Here is a 21376-nt window from a genome sequence, read left to right as displayed (position 1 = left end):
CAAAGAAACAGACCTGAGGACCAGTGGAACAGATTAGAAGATGCAGAAACAATGCCAGACACACTCAGCCATCTCATCTTTGACAAAGGAGCCAAACACCCTCACTGGAGGAAAGAGCCTCTTTAATAAATAGTGCTAGAAAAATTGGGTTTCAACTTGCCAAACATTAAAACTAGACCTATATCTCTCACCATGCACTAAATTAAAATCGAAATGGATTAAAGATCTAAATATAATAACAGAAACCCTGAACCAGCTGGAAGAGAGGTTAGGTGGAACTCTGGAAAACACTGGGGTAGGAAAAGACTTTATGAACAAAACCTCAGTTGCCTGTGAACTAGCACAAACAATCAACAAGTGGGATCTCTTCTTATTAAAAAGCTTCTGCACAGCAAGAGAAACCACCAACAGTGTGAAGAGACAGCCCACAATGTGGAAAAAAAATTCACCTGCTGTTCCTCAGACAAAGGTCTACTATCTAGAATCTATAAAGAACTTTAAAAAATCAGACCTCCCAAATTTAAAGACCCAATCTAAAAATGGGCATCTGAAATGAGCAGATGTTTCTCAGACAAAGAAGTAGAAATAGCAAAAAAAAAAAAAAAAAAAAAGAAAAAATGTTCAACATCACTTGTTATTTGAGAGATGTAAATGAAAACAACACTGAGATTCCACCTCACCCCAGAAAGAATGTCTGCCATCATGAAATAAAGAAATAACAAATCCTGGCAGGGCTGTGGGGAAAGAGAAACCCTCCTCCACTGCTGGTGGTAGTGTAGACTGGTGCAACCACTCTGGAAATCGGTGTGGAGATACCTCAAAAACTAGGACTGGAAGTCTCATTTGACCCAGCTATTTCCCTGCTGAGTATCTTTCCCAAAGAATTTAAAATATACTACAGTGACATGTGTGCACTTATGTTCATAGCAGCACAATTTGCAATAACTAAAACTTGGAAGGAGCCCAATTTCCTATCAACTAGAGACTGGATAAAGAAAATGTGGGGTTTTTTTTATAAAATAGAGTACTAGTCAGCCATAAAAAATGAGAAATTAGAGACATCTATAACTAAATGATGCACATTGAGGCAATACTCTTAAGTGAAATAAATGAGACACACATGTGTAAATACCAAATAGTTGCTCTAGTGTGAGAAACTGAAAGTGTAAATAAGGACTAAAAATTGATAATGTGAAACAGGAAGAAAAGGGGCAAAGGGGAAGGGGAAGTGGGAGGGATAGGGGAAAGCAAAGAAGAGAATGGAATTAATATGAGAAAATGAAAAAATGGAAATAAAGTCTTTGTAAATAGGGAGGGATGGAGGGGTTGAAGGGAGGGCAGGGGAAGGGGAAAAAAAATAAGAACCAAGAGAGTTTATGTAAAGGTGCAAATTTCCAAAGATGAATCTCATTATATTGTATACCTAAAATAAACCAATAAAATTAATTTTTAAAAATTGGCCAAAAAAAAAGTAAAGGTATTCATCATACAGACAAGTTTTTACAATGTTTTAGGCAAATTGCCTTTGAAAATATCACTAATACAAACCTCCCCACAATATTGGGAGATGCTTCATGCATCTTTGATATGTAAGGAAGCTGAGTTTTAGGAGTGATTGTTAAACCAAAGTAACAAAGCTATCAAGCAGCAAAGTGCTATACCATTCTGTACATACAGCAAATCCTCGAGCTACAACTAGCCTGACATATGAACAACTTGGGTTATACCTGGAATTTTAGTTTTAACTTATGAACAAAGTCTTGAGTTATGATCTGCATGCTTGCCCCTTTAGCTTCCAGATTGTCTCAGACACAGATTTAACCCTTTAAGAGTTCTGGAAGGAGCATTACAACATGCTTTCCTGTGTGGGATTGATTGAGAAATCCTGGGCCAGTGTCTCTGTAATGACACTGAGAGCTGCCTGTATATAGGAGAGAGACATTGAAAGCTGTGTAGAGGAGCATGAGCTTTCAATTTACCAACTTGAGTTACAACCAGCCCTCACAAGTGAATTGAGTTTGTAAGTCAAAGGTCTAGTGTTTCTCCAGCAAATGATCACTTCACTTGTCCTTGTGTAGTTAAGATTCCTGTTTCTGAAGACAGCTGACAATGACACCACATCACACATCATAATCTCTCAGCTTCTCACAGCAAGTAGTTCCCAGTGTCCCTTCAAGAAGTGAAATAGACCCTATTTATTATTTTATTAATCTATGACCACATCCATGAGTTGGGCACACTATTTACTTAACTGATCCATCTTCCTTTAACTTGCTCTAAAGTTCATCTTCCACACAGATTTCCAGAAATCTAGAAATATTGACCCTATCTGCAGTTAAGATGAATCAAGTCTCATCTCAAACAAAATATTCTTCCTTCTGAGTCTACAGTAAAATTGAGACTCATTGTTACCAGCTTTCCAGCCCATATTTCCTTATTCAGGTTACCTAGATGCACCTTCCATTATTCTTTTTGTATATAATCACCAAATATCCAAGTAAACTGTGTGGTTAAATTTATTAAATCCATATTCTTGGTACACAGATTTATTTAACCTTTTCTATGAGGACATCTGACCTCAAACAGTGCCACAGTAGAGACAGCTGCAAAGAGCCACTTCTGTTTTCATATTCTTCTAATTATTAGGAAGAAATGTTCATGTTGTAAACTCTGTTTCTCTTCAAATTGCATTCATTGGCTCTTGTTCACTTCAGTGGAAATAAAGTGGAATAAATCTAATAAGACAGATAAACTTCAAAAGAACTTGATAGACAGTTCAGAGACGAACTCATGCATATGTTGAAATAATATAATGTGATTGAAGATAGCACCACCAGTCAGTGACAAAGGATGGTGTAGGTGGTGCTGGGGAAACTTGATCAACGTACTGAGAAATGAAACTGTAGCCGCACATTTAAGGTTGAAGTCCAGGAGGATTCATGATTTCAATGTGAAGCATTAGACCTTAAAATTAGTAAAAGAAAAGTAGAATATCTTTGCCATACAAATAAGATAGATTTTAAAATTATGAATGACAAACTATACGTTTAATATTTTTCTTCAATTATTTATGCTACACTGTAGACAAAAATGACAGGGCAAGATCAAAAGGATATGTGCTTCCTGTGTGCCGTACCATGCAGCAATTTAGAATTAATAATCTCAATGTGCACAGAGTAGTACAGATGGACCTGCTCACACAGATCATGCTGAGCGACAGTTTCTAAAATACATAAAATAATATTATATATATTTAAAATATATAATAGAATGACCAACTACCTTGAGATTTTTGCCAGATGAAATTTGATGGGTACTAACAAAAAAATAAAAAGTTTTAAAATGAGATGGGTGCGTGCAAAATAACATAAATTACAACATGGCGGTGAATATTACGTAGAAAAGAAAATACAAAAAGGAAAAGAATAATTAATTGATATGTTATACAAAAACTATAACAGAGTTTATGTATACAAATGATCAGCTGATATAAACAGGGAAATGTATTAAACTCAATCCTTTGAACCAGAAAAAACCGTATTTTGAAGACATCATTTGTGCACCTCCCTAGCTAAAATTACTGTAAGTCGTACATCTTTACAGTTTCACTTACTGTTTTGCTTCTTCAGGCTTTGGTTTTTCCCCCTGATACCAAAGTCTGTGGCACACACAATTTGTTGACAAGCACACTTTTTGTCCACAGACCTTTTTTCTTTAGTTCCCACTAAGTGGCCCCATGTAATATTCACAGAGGAGTAGTCAAAACTCTTCTATGAAAAGCTTCACTTCCCAAACCAAAAGGATATATGCTCTTTATCATTTGTCTCTCCTCTTTCTTTCTGCCTGGAGCATAAATATGATGTTGATCATTGTTAGCAAACTAGTTGGAAACTATGAGTGGAAAAGTAAAAAAGAAACAGTAGGAAACAGCAAGAGAGAAGTCATGTTTGTATCTGATTTCCTTGAGCAGCTTGAAATAGCTTTATCTGCTTACCCCATGCTGTGGTTTGAATGCCTCCTCTAAAACTCTTGCTGAAATTTAATTGCCATTATAACAATACCTTTACAAGGTGTTAGGTCATGAGATCTCTGTCTTGGTGAATAGATTAATGCTGTTATAATGGTGTAGTTTCTGTTTTGGTCAGCTTTCCCATTGCTGGTACAAAATACTCAACATCCACAATTAGGATGGCAAGTTTAACTTGGATTATGGTTTCAGAAGTATCAGTCCATGGGCAGAAACATCATGGTGCAAAAGTGTGGTGGTGCAAAGTGCTTCACTTCATGGTGACAGGGAACCACAGCAGGGAACAGCACCAGAGAGGAAGGGCCAAGGACCACAAAGAGTGCCCAAGGTCCTGCCTCCTGGGCTCAGCCAGACACACCCAGGAGAGTGTTTCACTGATCCTTAGTTCTCAAGACAATCCAGCTTAACTGTTATGTAACAAAAGAGTCAGTTATCATGGGAGTGACTTCTTGATAAATGGACTCCTCAGCAATTTCCTGTGTTTACTGTCCCCTAACCCTCTATAACATGACGCCTTCTTTTGGACACCCCAGTCTCCGAATTATGAGTAAAAAAACCTATGATTTATGTATGGAACTATGATATATGAATGGCTCAGTCTGTGGCATTATGTTACAATCACAGAAAATGGACTAAGATTGAACAATTTCTTATTTTACATATGTCAAACATTATTCATTTTAAATTAATTTTTCTGCATATTCTTTGCTAAGACAGAAGGCCAAGATCAAGTCCAAACTCCTAAACTGCTGGCAGAATCTCCCAACTAGTGTCTATTTCTCTTTGATATTTGTATTTCAATCCTTTACTTGTGAAGATATGACATTTGGGGTGTTATAGTTGTGTTTATTTTCAATGATAAATCAGAAAGATGATAGATAGATAGATAGAAAGATAGATAGATAGATAGATAGATAGATAGATAGATAGATAGATAGATAGAAAATAGTAGAAACTGTTCATTGATTAAAGCAATAAAATACCTTATTTGTATTCTTGTATTCTGTGGTCAGATTTATGGAGATTGCATCCCTAAAATCAATGACAACTCTGATATAAAGAACAGAATACTATTATTAAGAATTTTTTTATTAAGAAACTGCTATTTTGTTACATTTCAGTATACTCCAGTTATATAATCCTACTCTGCTTCTGCAGATAACCAATGGGCAGAGTCAGAGGAAATATATAGGAATTTGAAAAATGAACAAAATAACATCAGTGATGTGATGGACAAGGTTTCTCTAATTACAAATCAGGTGCTCAGGAGACATCATTGATCTTCATTTTGGTCTAAAGTTAATGATTGAAGAGGTTTCAAATGGACTTCATCAGGGAGTGGTCACCTCAAGGGCAAAGCCCGACTTGTCATGGTGATTAGCAGCAAGAGGAGTAGCATCTTCTGTAACAGAAGGGTCGGTAGCTACAGCAGCCAGACTTGTATCCACAGCCATAGCGGGAGCCATATCCACTGCCAGAACCATATGCCAAGCTATTTCCACAGCCAGAGCCGTATCCACAGCCAGAGCCATATCCACAGCCAGAGCCATATCCACAGCCCCTGAAGGAGTTTCCATAGCTGCAACACACGTTGTCTAGAGGTGAGGTTTCAGTTGAGGGGTAGGAGGATGTTTCTCAAGTGTGAATGTCATCTTTTCTTCCTGGCCCTTTATGTACTGAACAGGGATTGATGGGTCATAGCTCACATGGACTCTGTTTGCTTCATAACCATGCACCTAAAATGAGGTCATTCTGTGTACACTTATTTTGTTAACATTTCATAATTTACTTATTGTCTTCTTAGAAATTTTCATGAGCTTTGAAAGGAAACAAAGGTACATTTGCCATACATCTATGCTTATGCCCCATAATTTTATCTTTCATAGCTGTATTTTATGTACTTGACATAACACATCATGAAAATATTTGACCTAAAAATATGTGATCGTTTGTTATTCTGTTCTTTGAGGTTTTGGAAATTGTCTGTTATATAGGTCATTCTATTTGTTTCTAGTCACCCCCTTCCTCATCCTCTTCCTCCTCCTGTCTTTGTCCTTATTCTTTATCTTGATGTCTTTTTTCCTTCCCTTGTAATTTCTTGTTTCCACCATGATCTTTCTAAATACTCTTCATGAGTATTTAAACATGTTTTATCCACTTCTGAAAACATTACACTTCTATCTGAAGGAAAGCTATTCCAATCCTTCATTTTCCATATAGGTTATGACTTTTCTCTTTCTTCTTTGGAAGAAAATAAATTTATTAAACTCCTTATGGATCAGTTCTATAAGCATATTTATTATTTTACTATAAAGGACAAACTTGCTAAGTTCCAATTAGAGTGCTGTAGATGTCTTGGATCAACAACTCCTTTGTTAGAGTTCAATACATAAATGTAAGTCTGTTTCTTGTTTTCTTTAGTCTACTTTATTTGTGCTATATATCCACATTTCTCACAAAAATGTAATCCTTCAATAATGATTCCTTCCACCTTAAACAATATTTTCTTCAATTAAGTCTAATGTGTGTTCTCCAAAATATCAATAATTTTATAAGAATCTTCATTTATCCTACTTTTTTTTGGCTAACTAGCCATCATGGCATAAATAATGTTTAACTCTTCTATGACACATATTATTTCTCCTTTCCTTTATCTTCATATAAATTCACCCTATTGTTTTCATATAAATAGGTTTCTCATCTCTTTTACTTTAAATTTTCTTTCTTTATTTTTCCCTTTTCATTTCTTTCATTATATGGATACCTTATCCCTCATCTGCACTTCTCAATTTACACACTAATAAACCTTGAATTCTACCATGGACTCAAGCACAACATAAAAGTACACAAATTACTCCTAAAATTAAAGATATCTGCAAAGATTTGGGCCCAGACAGGAGACATAAACCATACAATAGGTCAATTGGGGAAAATATAATGTAAAAAATATTAAGCTATAGTCAAAAATAACAATAATTTATCAGAAAACTCTGCATGCTGTTCTAGGGCTTTGGAAGAATCTTCACAGAAAAAAATCTTTCAAATATACTCACCTAATAAATGCTTTGGAAAATTATTTTGCTATAGTAAACAAGAGTGTATTGTGCACTTTAAAATTTGGGAAAATTGTAGCATTTCTACCCCTAGGAGAAAAACAAATAAAATATGAGGAAATGTTGAAAGGTGATGGATGTGTCTATAACCGCGATTGTGGAGTTGGCTTCCTAGGCATAAGCATATGTTTAAACTCAAGAAATTATGTACATAAAATGTGGGCAGTCTTCTCTCTAGTAATTATATTTCATGGAAGCTATTTAAAAAACACTTTGTTCTGCAGTCACAGGGAAAGCAGGAACAATAATCAGGAGACAGGTGGTAATTATGTGATCCCCAGCCAGTGATGAGGGCATTCAGAGAGGCTGAGAAGTGCCCCAGAAGACTACTGAAAGGCAGGTGAGCAGGTATAGGAGGCATCTGGCCATCTGAGTGGGAAGGAGCCCCACAGAGAGCCACATGTGAGAAGTATTCAGGAAGCCAGCTTCTGTCTTTGGGAGAACAAATAATTATTATTGTCAGAATGAAGCATCCGCCACTTTCCGGACCCCAGGCTGAAGTACGCTTCCCTAGATGTCCTAAAACCCACTCTGTCAGCACTCTCCCCCCGTCTAGCACTGAAAAATAAAAACCCTCAGGAAGATCTATGTACCTTCAGGAAAACCCACCTGTATCTTCTACTGAGAAAGATTAGCGTCATGCTCACATGTAAGGAGAAATATCCAAAGGAATCTCATTACAGGTCAAACATACAAGAACGAGTTTGAAACTGACAGGCAGTAAGTTGCCAACTTGTGGTCTCCCTTCCAAGTTTCAGAAAATCAGTAATAAAATAGCCTTCTTTGGCAAACACAGTGACTAATATTCTGCCTGAAATATGTACTTTACATTTTATATACCTATGGTAAATGTCCTTAATAGGGTGATCCTCGGTTTCTGTAAATGCTCAAGAGGAAATGACTGTAATTACATGCCTTGAAAACTTCTAGTGGCTCTTGGAAAGAAAATTCTTTTTTCCCTCTCACGCATTCACGTATAAGCTTCCTACCAGAAAACTACTTGTCAAATTTCTCTACATACTTATTCTGATCTATTTATTTACTAAAATTGTAAGAGTCACTTTACTGTTGCTATGGATTGAGGTGCAACATGTGCGTGTGTATGCGGCTAATATATGAGGGCACACACAGGCTGACACATACGGCATAAGTATCGACACTTTTCACAACAAAGTTTCAAAGATGAGCTAACTCCCTCAGAAATGTAATAATTGTTCTCCGCATTTGGCTGAAGCATTTTTTACCATAAAGTGTAAAACTGCAGAATCAAGGAATATGTCAAAGGACTTGATTTCATAGCATAATTTGAAACGCGGTAACTATGGAAATCCATTGAAACTATCAGTACTTAATAAGGCAACGTACCTATCTATGCTGAAAACTGGCCTCTGTATTAAATGGAAAGAGAATACATTTTTGCATTTTCAGACAGTCATGTTAGAGTAAAATGAATACTGTACTGAACATTTCAGTGGAAATGAGTAATCTGTCATTTTAAAGGTGATTTCCACATTCAGAAGTTCTTACTCTGAGAGGACACTCTGAGATACAAATATAGGTTAATGCTTTTTACTCTCTACTTCTACAAACATATTTTAATTGGTCATTTAAAATGCTATATACTGTATTTATTTTATGCAATATGATGTTATATTATATATGGGATTTGCAGAATGGCTAAATTAAGCAATTTAATGCATGCATTATCTCACACATTTATAATTTTTTTACTGAGAAGAACACATTAAAATCTACTCTAAGAGTAAATTTCAAGTCAGTGATTCAGGATTGATATTACATTCACCACACTAATCCTTAGCTCTCCAGAACTTAGTCATCTTATAACTGAAGGTTTGTAATCTTTGACCAAAACCTCCCATTTCTCCTACTGCCCCAATAACAACTACTCTACCCTGTCTCTGTGGGTTCCATGTCACAGATTCCAAATGTAAGCAAGATCTTGCCATATCTGTTTTCTGTATCTAGTTTGTTTTACTGAACATAAACTCTCCCAGATTCATCTCTATTATCACACATGACAAGATTTCCTTCTTTGTAAGGCTTAATAGTATTTTATTCTGTATATATCTCACATTTTCTTTATTCATTCATCCACTGAAGGACATTGTGAACAATGATGAAATTAACATGCAGGGGCTGCCAGCGAATCTTCAACCTAATGATTATACACCATTTGATTGTGAACACAGGAAATAGGACCACTGAATCATATTTTAGTGCTATTTTTACCTTTTTGTGGAACACACATACTGTTCTCTATCATGGCTATACTAATTAACACATTGTGTAGAAGGATACCTTTAAAAAATTTTCTTCCTAGAAATTATATATTTTTCTCTTTCATAACAACCATTCTAAAATGTGTAGAGTGATACTCATTGTTCTTTTTATATGTTTTACCCTGATAATAAAATATGTTGAGTGTTTTTTCATGTATCTGTAGGTCCCTTTTTTAAAAATGTTTATTCTGGTCCATTGTCTATTTTCAACTGGGTTATTCATTTTCTTAATATTGAATGTTTTGAATTCCATGTGTATTTTGGATACTAGCCTGAAATTGGGGGTGTGATTTAAAAATCATCTGTTATTGTATAAGTTTTTCTATTCAGCATGCTGATTATTTCCTATGCTATTGATAACTTTTTAGTTTGGTATAATTTGTCTGCTTTTACTTTTGTTGCATGTGCTTTTGGAGACATATTCTATCAAAAATGTTCTTCCACTCTGTAAGTTGTCTTCACATCATTGATTCTAAAGGATTCCTCACCTCTCACCCTGTACTAAAATAAAATCAAAGTGAAGCAAAGTACTAGATATAAAAACAGAAACTTTGAAACTTCTGGATGATAACATAGGGAAAAACACTTAAAGCCACAAGAGTACTTTTTTCATTACAATGAAATCTTACTTCATTGTTTTGAAGTAGAGCTTCAAAACACATACGTGAATCACTCAGGTAACAAAAGGACAAATTTTTATGTATGTGCCACAGGGACATGCAGCAGTGAGACATGATAATGATAAAATAAGAGGTGACTGCCTTCATCATGAATCCCTCTTCTCTGTTTATGCCCACGAGAAGATCATTAGCAACAATAACCTAAGTGCACATGTAATAGCACAGATGGTCCTTTTAGTACATATCATGCTGAGAGAAAAAAATTAAAGATCAGCATTATTTGCATAGCCTCAAATATACAATTACATTTGAATATCCCTCATATTCTATGCTACAGGCCAGAGTTATATGTTGCCGATTTTATGGATTTTGCAATATTTACCTGTGCATAATGAGATATCTCAGAGACACCCATGTTTAAACATGAAATTCATTTAGGATTCACATAGACCTACTACATATAACTGCATGGCAATTTTAAACATTGTTTTTAAGACTTCTCTGCATAAATTAAAGTTTCATAATGTAAAATTTTCCAATTATAAGCAATCAAAAATGTTTTACATGAAGGATTATAGGTTTCAGATTTTCTACTAGGCATACTGAACTTATAAAATAACCATCCCTCGTGAGACTGTACTGGAATGAAATGAAATAGTTCCTTATAAAAGCAAAATACATGAAATATATTATATTCATAATATAAATGATAAAATGGCTATGAGTGACAACAGAAATGAAAATAGAAATAAAAAAGAAAAACCAGAGAAGACATCAATAAACATGTTAAACACAAATGTAAAAAGCCCTGTGTGAACGAAATAAAAGAAAAAATGAGAATATATTAAACTAAACCCAATAAACGAGAGAAAAATATAAGTGAAGACTCAATTATGTGCCTTACTAAATAGAAGTACTGTAAGATATGTCCACATACTTGAGTTTTTGCTTCCTGCAGTTCATCCTTGTGTCCTCTTACCTAAGATCTACAGGATATTGGCACACACTATTGGCTGGAAACAAACAAACCTTGTTCACAACCTTTTATCTTTTATGCCACCTTCAGCTTAGAGTTGCCCCCTCACAAGATAATAGCCAAAGAGTGCTAAGCAATAGGGAAGAAATACTCTTTCTACTTATAAAGACAAAGGTTCTTAGTAAGATTTCATTGTTGTCATCATTTCTTCAGGTTCCATTTCATGCCTGGAGTATTAGACTGATGTTGGTCATTCTCTGCGACCATTGGCAGGGCATGGGTTCAAAGTCACGTGCAAGACTATGGAACAGGAAGAGTAAAGAATTCCAGTCCTTTCTGCTGTCTTTGAGACATTTTCATAACCTTACATATACATTTCTTTCTCACATATTTCAAACTATGTTAGCTTTAAATTAATACAGTTGTCTTCACTATAAGGTTTTAATCTACAATCAAGCCAATCATTTCTGCACTAATCCATTAATTTTTTGGGTAGATTGTCTTATTATTATCCCTATCCCATTCTTTTATTTACACAAGACATGCGAATGTAAATGTGGCAATGACTTTTGTGTTGGAATATAAAGATAACTAACAAAAACAAATTAGAAAATACCTAAAAAGAGTTCATATTTGGACTCAATAAAAATATATGTATTTCAAACTGTGATCAAAAGATTATCCAGGCCATCAAAATCCAAAACTTAATGCTAGCAGTAATACAAAAGAGACCAAACTTTATAGCATATAAATTATTTATTAGGACACTTCTATTTCATTACATTATAATATATGCCAATTATATAGCCCTGCCATGTTTTTGAAGATAGCTACAGCAAAGGGATTTATATATATATATATATATATATATATAATTTACATTTAAATATTTGACAAAATTAGATCTGTTTTCAGTAATGTCATAGAACTATTCCATCTTTATCAAGTGCATACAGCAGTAGCGTTTTTCTATCAGGTGTTCAGAAGACAATAATCAACCTTCCTTTGATCTGAAGTTAATGGATAGGAGGGCTTTCAAATTGAACTTGTCCTTGGAGTGGTCATTTCAAGGGCAAAGCCTGACTTGTCACAGTGATTAGCAGCAAGAGGAGCACCTTCTGTACCAGAAGGGTCGGTAGCTACAGCAGCCAGAGCAGTATCCACAGCTGTAGCCAGAGCCAGAGCAGTGTCCACAGCTAGAGCCACAGCCAGAGCCGTAGCCACAGTCCCCGCAGGAGTTTCTGTAGTAGCTGCAACACATGGTGTCAGGAGGTGAAGTTTCAGTTGAAGGGAAGTGAGATATCTCTGAAGTGTGAATTTCACCTTGTCTTCTGGGTCCTTTATATACTACAAGGATGGCTAAGGCATCTCTCACACAGGCTCTGTTCTGTCATTTTACAGCCATGTGCCTATGGTGACATCATTCTGAATATAATCATTTTGTGAGGAATTCTTAATTTGCTTAAACTTTTCTAGCTTGCAGAGCCTTCAAGAAAATAAATACATATTTTCTAATGATTGAAGTTTGCACAACAATAATTTCATTCTCATTTTGTCATTACTTGACCACGACATAACACATCACCAAAATATTTCTGTTATTCTGTTCCTTTAACGTCCTAGAAAATATTTACTAAATAATACCATTTAGAGTCAATACTATTATTTGTAGTAGCATTAACAACAGGAGCAGTAGAATCTGGTTAATTAGTTTCTTTTCTTTCCTCACTTTACTTTCTTTTTTCTTTTTTTTTGGTACAGGGGATCGAACTGGAACTCGGGACCTTGCACTGATGAGGCAGGGAGTGAAACCACTGAGCTAAATCCCTGGCCCTCTCCTCCTCTTTGAAGGAAAACTTGTCCATCCTGTATTTTTTCCAGGCAGGTTCGTTGGCTCTTGAGTTTTTGTGATAGGTTTCATAACCATTAATGCGAGGGGAAGTATCCTGTATGATTTTGGCAAAATAATTCTAAATGTTTCAAATTAGAAAGGAGAAAATATGTAGGTTTCATGATGTCTTTCTTGTTGAAGTCCACCAAAGATTATTCCTAAATAAAAGTCATTTGTGAGACCTTCCTGGCTACTGTCATGATTGTGCTCAGTATGAATGCTATCTACAAAATTTCATTCCTCAATAGTTAATGCTTCCAGATTGGTGTGGTTGATGGTAATGGGAAAATTGATTTGGACCCAGCATCAACCTTTCAATTAGAAGGAACAATATTTAGTGGTCTACTGCACATCATGGCAATTATAATGAAAAATAATGCATTGCATAATCAACAGTACAAAAGATGTATTTTAACTGATTTAGCGCAAAAAAGATGAATCTGTGATATGGTATACATGTCATTTAGGTTTATTCCACTGAATTTTTAAAATTTATTCCCACTTATCTTTTACTATCAGAGACCTCTGCAGTAGGTTCTGATCTTCTGCGCAGTGCTACAGCACAGGCCTAAGGAAAAAAAAAACTGTAAGACCAAACTAAGAGACAAAGAAATAGTGGAGTTAGGGTAGCCAATGCTGCTTAATTGGCAAAGATGCTGGACCATCCAAGCCACTGATTTTTATTAGTAATCAGTTGAAGTAAAGGTGAGCCATGTGCAAGGGCGGGAATGTGTGAGGACAAACAATCCTGCAGTTTCTATGGAAACTAATGGAGGCAAGACTCGTAAAGGACAAGACAAAGCATTCTCAAATCAGAAACAGAATAGACAAAATATATGGTTGTAATTACAACATTGTCCTACTTGAGGTTTTAGTTATGGAAACGAAATTTGGGTGCAAGTTACTCTGACCTTTGCACATAGGCTCTGGCTGGACTCACTTCTCAAAACAAAACAATTGAGGAATTAACTTTTTACAGCCTGCACTGCTTGCAGCCAGCTTTGGGCAAAATCAGTATTGTGGTCCCCTGCATATTCCAAAACAGTATTTTAATATACACTTATACCTCATTCAATAACAATTACAATATCCTTGTTAGTTCCCTGGAGCATAAGTGGTGACTAATTGATCATCAGCTGGTAATGTGGACATGTGGAGGGTTGGGAAGGATGGGTCACAGAGGAGCTCTCAGGAGGATGGACAGGACAGGCTGAAGAGAGTATCTGTGTTTCTGTGTGGATAGTAGGTACCTACGGATACCCATGGATGAAAAGTCTTAAAATTACTTGTTCCTGTGTAGAGGGGCAAATACGAATTAGTGCAACTGAAGCTCTAATATCATTGAGCTTCCAGTAATTTCTGGACCAAGAAGCGACAGAGGCCTAAGAAGACCTAGCAACCCTTGTGCCAATCATTTACCTTCCTTCCAGCACTTCAGGCAAAAACTCAGGAGAAACAGGACTGCCTTGATGTCCATGCACACCCCCTCCAAGAAAAGTTAAGGTCATGCACTCATTTATGAAGAAATGCAAAACGAAGTCTCATTTCTTCTCGGAGTGAAGATGCAGAGGAACAGGTTTGAAGCCAAGAGGCTGGAAACTGATAACCGCATAAATCTCCCTTCAATGTTCTAGAGGCTATGTAGTGAAAAGAGCTTTCCTGGAAAAAAAAAAGAGGGACTAATTTCCTGTCTAAAACATTTGCTAATTACATGACTGTGTTAATCAGCTTTCTGTTGTTGTTATAAAGTACCTGAGAATATCAACTTAAATGACAATTGGTTTATTTTGGTCCACACTTGAAAGGTTTTGATGTATGGTCTTTGGATATTTTGGATTATGAATTATATTATATTTGATTATGGATCCTTTGAATTTTTAGTCTCTCTTATTCCTTAAGGATTAGGTGTGTGTCTTCTGTATCATAATAAAGCGTGTTTTCTTGTGGAATCTCATCTGCCAATCTGTGTCTTTTGACTGGAAAGTTAAGATCATTTACATTGAGAGCTATTACTGAAAGGTATTGACAGATTCTGTCATTGCGTGATTTTTCTCTTGCTGATTCATTTATTTTTTGTTTAACTGCACCCCCTGTTCAAAGTATTCATTTATTTAAACTCTTTGGTGTTGTTGGCCACATTGTCTCTGTCTAAGCTTTCTTTGAGTATTTTTTGTAGTGTGAGTTTGGTGGTCATGAATTTCTTAAGGTGCTCTTTGTCCTGGAAAGCTCTTATTCCTCCATCAATTTTGAAAGAAAGTTTTGCAGAATAAATTAATTTGGGTTGAAAGCTGTTAATTTAAGCTTTAAAAAACTTCACTCCAAGTTCTCCTAGACTTTAAAGTATATGTTGAGAAATTTGCTATAATTCTGATGGATTTGTCCTTATAAAATTTTTGTTGCTTTTTTCTAACAGCTTTTAAAATTCTGTTCTTGTGTTGAAATTCTGAGATTTTAACTATGATATGTCCTAGAGAAGTTCTTTTCTCATCATAGCTATTTGAAGTTCTATGTGCTTCATGTACATGGAAGTTGAATTAGTTCACTATACATGGAAATTTTCTGCTATGATTTCAGTAAATAATTTTTTGTAACTTTTGTGCTGTCTTCTGATTTTCTTTAACTACTATAATTTTTAGATCAGTTTCCTTTGAATCATCTGGGACCTGTTGGATTCAATTTCATGGTCTTTTTTTAAAGATATCTCTTAGGATTTAGTCTCTGTATCAACTTGATCTTCTCCTCTCACTGGCTATTTCTGCTGCCAGAATACTTTCAATAGAATTTTTTATATCTTGGATTTGTTTGACATCATTACATATTATCTAACCCTTCACTAATTTAGTTATTCATGTTCCCATCATCTTCATTATTTCACCCAAATTTTTGTTTATATCTTTTTTAAACTCACTAATCATTTTAGCAGTTATGTTCCTTATCTGTTTGGTTAAAGAATCTCTGACCTCCTGAATGTCTCACCGATCTTTTCATTACTATTGTTTCTCCTTTTATTTTCTCATACATTTCAGTCATTTGGTTTTTTACTTTCTCCCCATCAGTGCCCATTGGATCAGCTTTTCAGGGGTAAAGAATTTTTGAAGGCACCTTGTTGCCTTGTTTTCTCACATTTCTATGTTTTTGTGTATGCTGAGGAACAATGAGAGTGGAAAAACTCTGTCACTAATATGGAGATCTCTTCAGTTAGTGTATGCTTCTCAACACTGTGACCCTGACTTTGATTATGTTTTCATGTTCATACACATCTTCAACCTACTCAACATAACAGGGTCATGTTACCAGGAGAGAATCCCTACCAGTTATATCAGCATCTACAGAGCCAGCCACGTATCAATTGTGCACACTGAAACAACCATTCACCATTTTTTCAATAACTGTGATATATTACTACTGATGAAAAGAATGGGATCTGGAAGATGAGGGAAGTGGAAAGGAAGAGGAAGACAGTACATCAAAAAGAAGACAAAGAAAAAAGAGATAGCAAATAAAAGAATAAGAAGAGATCAAACTTTGTCAATATTATTTTTAAAACTGGAATGGAGGGCTGGTGTAGAGAAGTTTGAGAGAATACTTGTGTGAGAAGAAGGAATACAGAGAGTATAAAGTGTAATTGGAGGTTGCAGGAAGTTGCTAGAAGGTTGAAACCCATTAATATGCTGATAGTAAGCCTGCATTTGAAACTTTTATGAAAAATTTGGTGAGATTAATCCTGATTTGCCTGTGATTATTTAGATTAATGAAATGATTAATTCTTATTTTCCTTTTCATGGTACAATTACACACCTTAGATGGTGTGTTCACCAGAATTAGAGTGTAAGGGGAACTGTGGTCCAGACCCATCTCTGCTTCCCTTTCTAAACACCATGTTATTGGACTCTGTCTGGTGGATTTCTCCTTCAGGTTGATTCTTAATATCTGGCTTTGTTTGCCTACTGTTTCTGAGTATCCGTGCTTCACAGTGGATCTCCTCTGATCTTCTCTTATCCTCCTATATATATAGTTGGCCATGATGTCATGTTTTTGATTATACTGAGAACTCTGTGTTTCTTCTGTTTTTCCACCAACAGTTTACAGTCTGTTCCACACCAGTGTCTCAGTTTAGTTATGGAATATTTTTGGTGGAATCTTCAGCACATTCTATATATGGCTATGTCATCTACTAAAGAAACAATTTAACTCTTCCTTTCTAACTTAGATACCTTCTATTTCTTTTTCTGGCCCCATTACCATGGCTAGAACTTACAGAACTAGACTAAATAGAAGTGGTGAGAGCATGTATTTTTATAGGAAAAGCCTTCAGATTGTCCCCATTGAATATATGCTCAACTGTGGGCTTGGTCTGTATGATCTATATTTACCAAGGTACCATTCCTTCTACAGCTAAACAGGTGAAAGTTATCATAAAAATGTTGAATTTTGTCAAATAATTTTTCTGCATCTACTAAGAGTGTCATTTTTTTTGGCCTTCCTTCTGTTAATGTGATATATCATATGTATTGATTTACATTCATTGAATCATCCTTTAGTCTTAGCAATAAATTCCATTTGATCATAGGAAAGGACCCTGGGAAAGAGGTATGGATTTCAGCTTGCTGGTGTATTGTTGAGAATTTCCTCACCACTGCTCATTAAAGATTTTGGCCAGTTATTTATTTTCTTGTGATGTTCTGCCTTGCTTGCTGACAGAGCAATACTGGCTTCAAAAAATGAATGTGGAAGTATTTTTCAATTCTACAGAAGAGCTCAAAAAGAAATACTGGTTTTTCTTTAAGTGTTTTGTAGAATTTAGCTATGAATCCATCCTTTCCTGGGCTTTCTTTTGATGGGAGAAAGTTATTACTAATTGAATTTCCATATTTATTATGATGTTTATGTTATTTCTTCATGAATTAGTTTTATTACATTGTAATTATCTAGGAATCTATCCATTTGTACCAGTTATCTAGTGTTTGGGAAATAGAATGGTACTTAGTTGCATATGTTAAATTTTTGTACTTCTATACTAACACCTACGATACCTGCTTTATCACACCTGATTTTATTTTTTGAGTCTTACTTTTAGTGAAACTAAAGATTAAAAATCCCAAAAATTGTTCTCATTGATGTTTTCTCTATTACTTTTTTTCTCTACTTCATTCATTTCTACTCTGATGTCTATTATTTTCTTTCTTCTATATTCTTTGGGTTTAGACTTCCATGTTTGTATAGGTCTATGTGGTATAAACTTGTTTATTTAAAATCTGTCTTCTTTTGCAAAGAAGGTAATTATTTTGGGAAAATTCTTTCTTCAAACTGCTTTGGCTTTTGACTTTTTGCTTTGGTTTTTGGTATGTAATGTTTCAGTCTATCTTTAAATTTCTTCAGTTACTTACTGTTTGTTAAGGATCATGTTGTTTGCTTGGGAAAGATTTATGAAATCTCCCTTTATTTTTTCCATATCATTATGATCAAAAAGATACTTGATATTTTCATAATGCTCTTAAATATGTTCCAACATATTGTGATATCTAATGCATACTCTATCCCAGATAATACTCTGGGTTCTCTGATGAAGAAAATGTGTGGTGCTGCTGTGGTCACAATGTTCTGTTTATAATGTAAGTTTCATTTTCTCCATTGTACACTTCATTTCTAATGATTATTTCTTTGTTTTCTGTTCAGGTTATATTTCTACTCTTCTTTTTTCTTTTATTTATTCTTAAATTCCTTTATCGGTACATTTTAGGTATACAATACGTTTACATTCATCATTGGGAATTTGTAGCTTTACATGATGTATCTTGGTTCTTATTTTTATATTTCTATTCTTGACAGTGATGTAAGGGTGTCCTCTACAATAACTGCACTACAGATATTGGTCTCTTTCTGTTTGTTCATATTGGCTCCAAATGTATTAGGTATTACTATTTGCAGGTTTATACTATAAATAGTATATTTCCTTGATGAAATTATCCTTATATTATAATGCAATTACATTCTTGTGTGTTTTGAACTGTAATAATATTTTATGGACTTTAAATATGTGACACAGTTTGGGCCGGGGATTTAGCTCAATGATTCCTCTGCTTGCCTCACAAGCACAAGGTCCCAAGTTCAATCTCCAGTACAAAAAAAAAAAACACTGGTTGATCATCTTTATCCTAAAACTTTGGATCAAAATCTCATTGTCATTTTTCATATTTTCAAATATGCTTAAGTATAATTATTTTCTTGAAGATTAGATATTTTCCTAAATATGAAATTCATGTATGTTCCAATCATATCTAATAAACAAAATCCAAAGATAATTTCACACATTATTTTTAATACTTTTTTACATGAAATAAATAGCATAGTTTTACATTAAAAATAACATCCCAATTGACAAAATCAAAACTTTTAAACCTGGAAGATTCCCAATTTCAAATTTTCTGATTAGAAGCTCATAAACTGCAAAATGGCCATCCCTCTTGGGACTTTAGTATATGAAATGAGATATGATTGAGTATAAAATAATATAAATTATATGACATCTATGAGTCACAGGTGGGAACAATATGAGAATAAAACAGAAATATGAGATATTAAATCAATGAACATGTTAAGCAATAAAAATACAAAAGATCACTTTGTGAACAAATGATAATATAATGCCAATATGTGAGAATATTGTGGTCAATAAGCTACTTTTAAGGCAAAATTTAAGTGAAGGCATTAGTTGTACATCAACACTAGTAACAATTTCTATAAGACACATATCTACATTCTTAAGTTTTTGATTTCTCAGGCTTTCTACTTTGCACCTGACAGGAGACACCTACGGGATGTCGCCACACATCTCTAGCTGACTAACACAACCTCTATGCACAACTCTTCTTTTGAGATTCCTTCAGCTAGAAGGGGCCACATTTTACAAAAACGATCAAAAAGTCCTAAGCAACAGGGAAAGGATTCTCTACAAATACAATGACAAATCCCTTTGTACTACTTAATTGTCTTTATCACTTGCTCTTCTCCTTTTTTATAGTTTGGAGTGCAAGAATGGTATTGGTAATTCTCTGCCACTACAATTCAACCTTCAACCATGACTGTAAAAGTATCACACAGCAGGACTGAGAAACAAGAAGATCTCAAATTTTTGTGACATGCTTTTGAAGTGTTGTAGTTTTATTAAACCCAAGATTTCTTGTTTCACATATTTCAAAAAGAAAGTTAGCTTTAAGTTAATACTTTTCCTTGAGGGGACCATGATTTTAAACCAGGATCAAGCCAGTCACTACTTTAGTAAGATATTAGTTTCATAACTAGAGTACCGATCCATTGATTGTCCCTATTTTTATCCTTCATTCATACAGAAAATTAAATTTAGAATATATTTGTTATTTTATTGAATATAAAAGTAAGAAATTAACACTTAAGGGAAATTAGGAAATATTTTAATGGGGTAATAGTTAAATCCAATTTGAAAAAAAGTACTTATCCTGAGTTATAGTGAACAAAATTTCCAGGAGACTAAAAATCCAAAACTCAATGATGATACTGATATAAAGCAGACCAGATTTCTAAGTAAATACATTCTTTTATTTTAAAACACTATTTTTGTTTCCTTTCAATATATAATAATTGGCATCTTTCTGTGCTGCTGAAAATAACTACAGCACAAAGAAATGGTTGCAAGTACTTATTTTTGAATATTCAACAAATAACATCTGTCCAGTGAAGTGATGAATCTTCTCAGTCTAAATCTATTTCAAAATGAAGTTTTCATGTTAATTCAGCTGCACAGCAGATAATCACAAAACTTTCCTTTGATCTGAAGTTAATATAAGTGAGATTTCAATTGAACTTGCTCTTGGGTAGTAATTTAAAGGGAAAACATAAAATATTGTGGTGACTAACAAGAAGAAGAGCAGCATATCTTATACCAAAAGGCTCAATAGCAACAACAACTATAGGTGTATCCAGAGCCATAGCAGGAATAATATTCACACCCAGAGTCACATTCAACAGTAACATCTGTCCTTGGTGATGCAGTAGAGTTAATCAGGTTACAACAACGGAGACAGAAGTTTATGTTAATTCAGGTGTCCAGCGGTCAATAATCAATATTTACTTTGGTTTAAATGGAGGGGAGTTCTATTTAATTTGATTTTGAGGGTTTCAGGGCAAAAATTTCATCTCATGATCCTTAGCAGCAAGAGGAGTAGCATCTTCTGTAGTAAATGGGTCGGAAGCTACAGCAGCCAGACTTGTATCCACAGCCAGAGCCAAAGCCAGAGCCACATCCTGAGTGGTATCCACAGCCATAGCCACAGCCAGACCCATAGCCACAGCCATAGCCACAACCAGAACCACTGCCATAGCCACATCCTGAACGGTATCCACAGCCATAACCACAGCCAGAGCCATAGCCACAGCCAGAGCTGTATCCACAGCTCCGGCAGGAGTTTCCATA

General features: G+C 34.9%; 1 protein-coding gene across 1 annotated transcript; it reads right to left on the bottom strand.

Moving 5' to 3' along the window:
- Positions 1–5196: 5196 nt before the first annotated feature.
- Positions 5197–8377, bottom strand: LOC110348701 (uncharacterized). The gene is made up of 2 exons (XM_087207355.1): positions 8284–8377; positions 5197–5622 (listed from the first exon to the last, which is right to left on the bottom strand). The coding sequence occupies exons 1-2, from the start codon at positions 8375–8377 to the stop codon at positions 5405–5407; spliced, it is 312 nt and encodes a 103-aa protein (XP_087063481.1). The 3' UTR covers positions 5197–5404.
- Positions 8378–21376: the final 12999 nt, after the last annotated feature.

This window comes from Heterocephalus glaber, unplaced genomic scaffold (assembly GCF_053883595.1).
Source record: "Heterocephalus glaber isolate CG9 unplaced genomic scaffold, H.glaber_assembly_v1.0 deba00000122, whole genome shotgun sequence".
Taxonomy (NCBI): domain Eukaryota; kingdom Metazoa; phylum Chordata; class Mammalia; order Rodentia; family Bathyergidae; genus Heterocephalus; species Heterocephalus glaber.
Note: the sequence above shows the minus strand (reverse complement) of the source record. Positions and strands in the feature narration are given on the sequence as shown.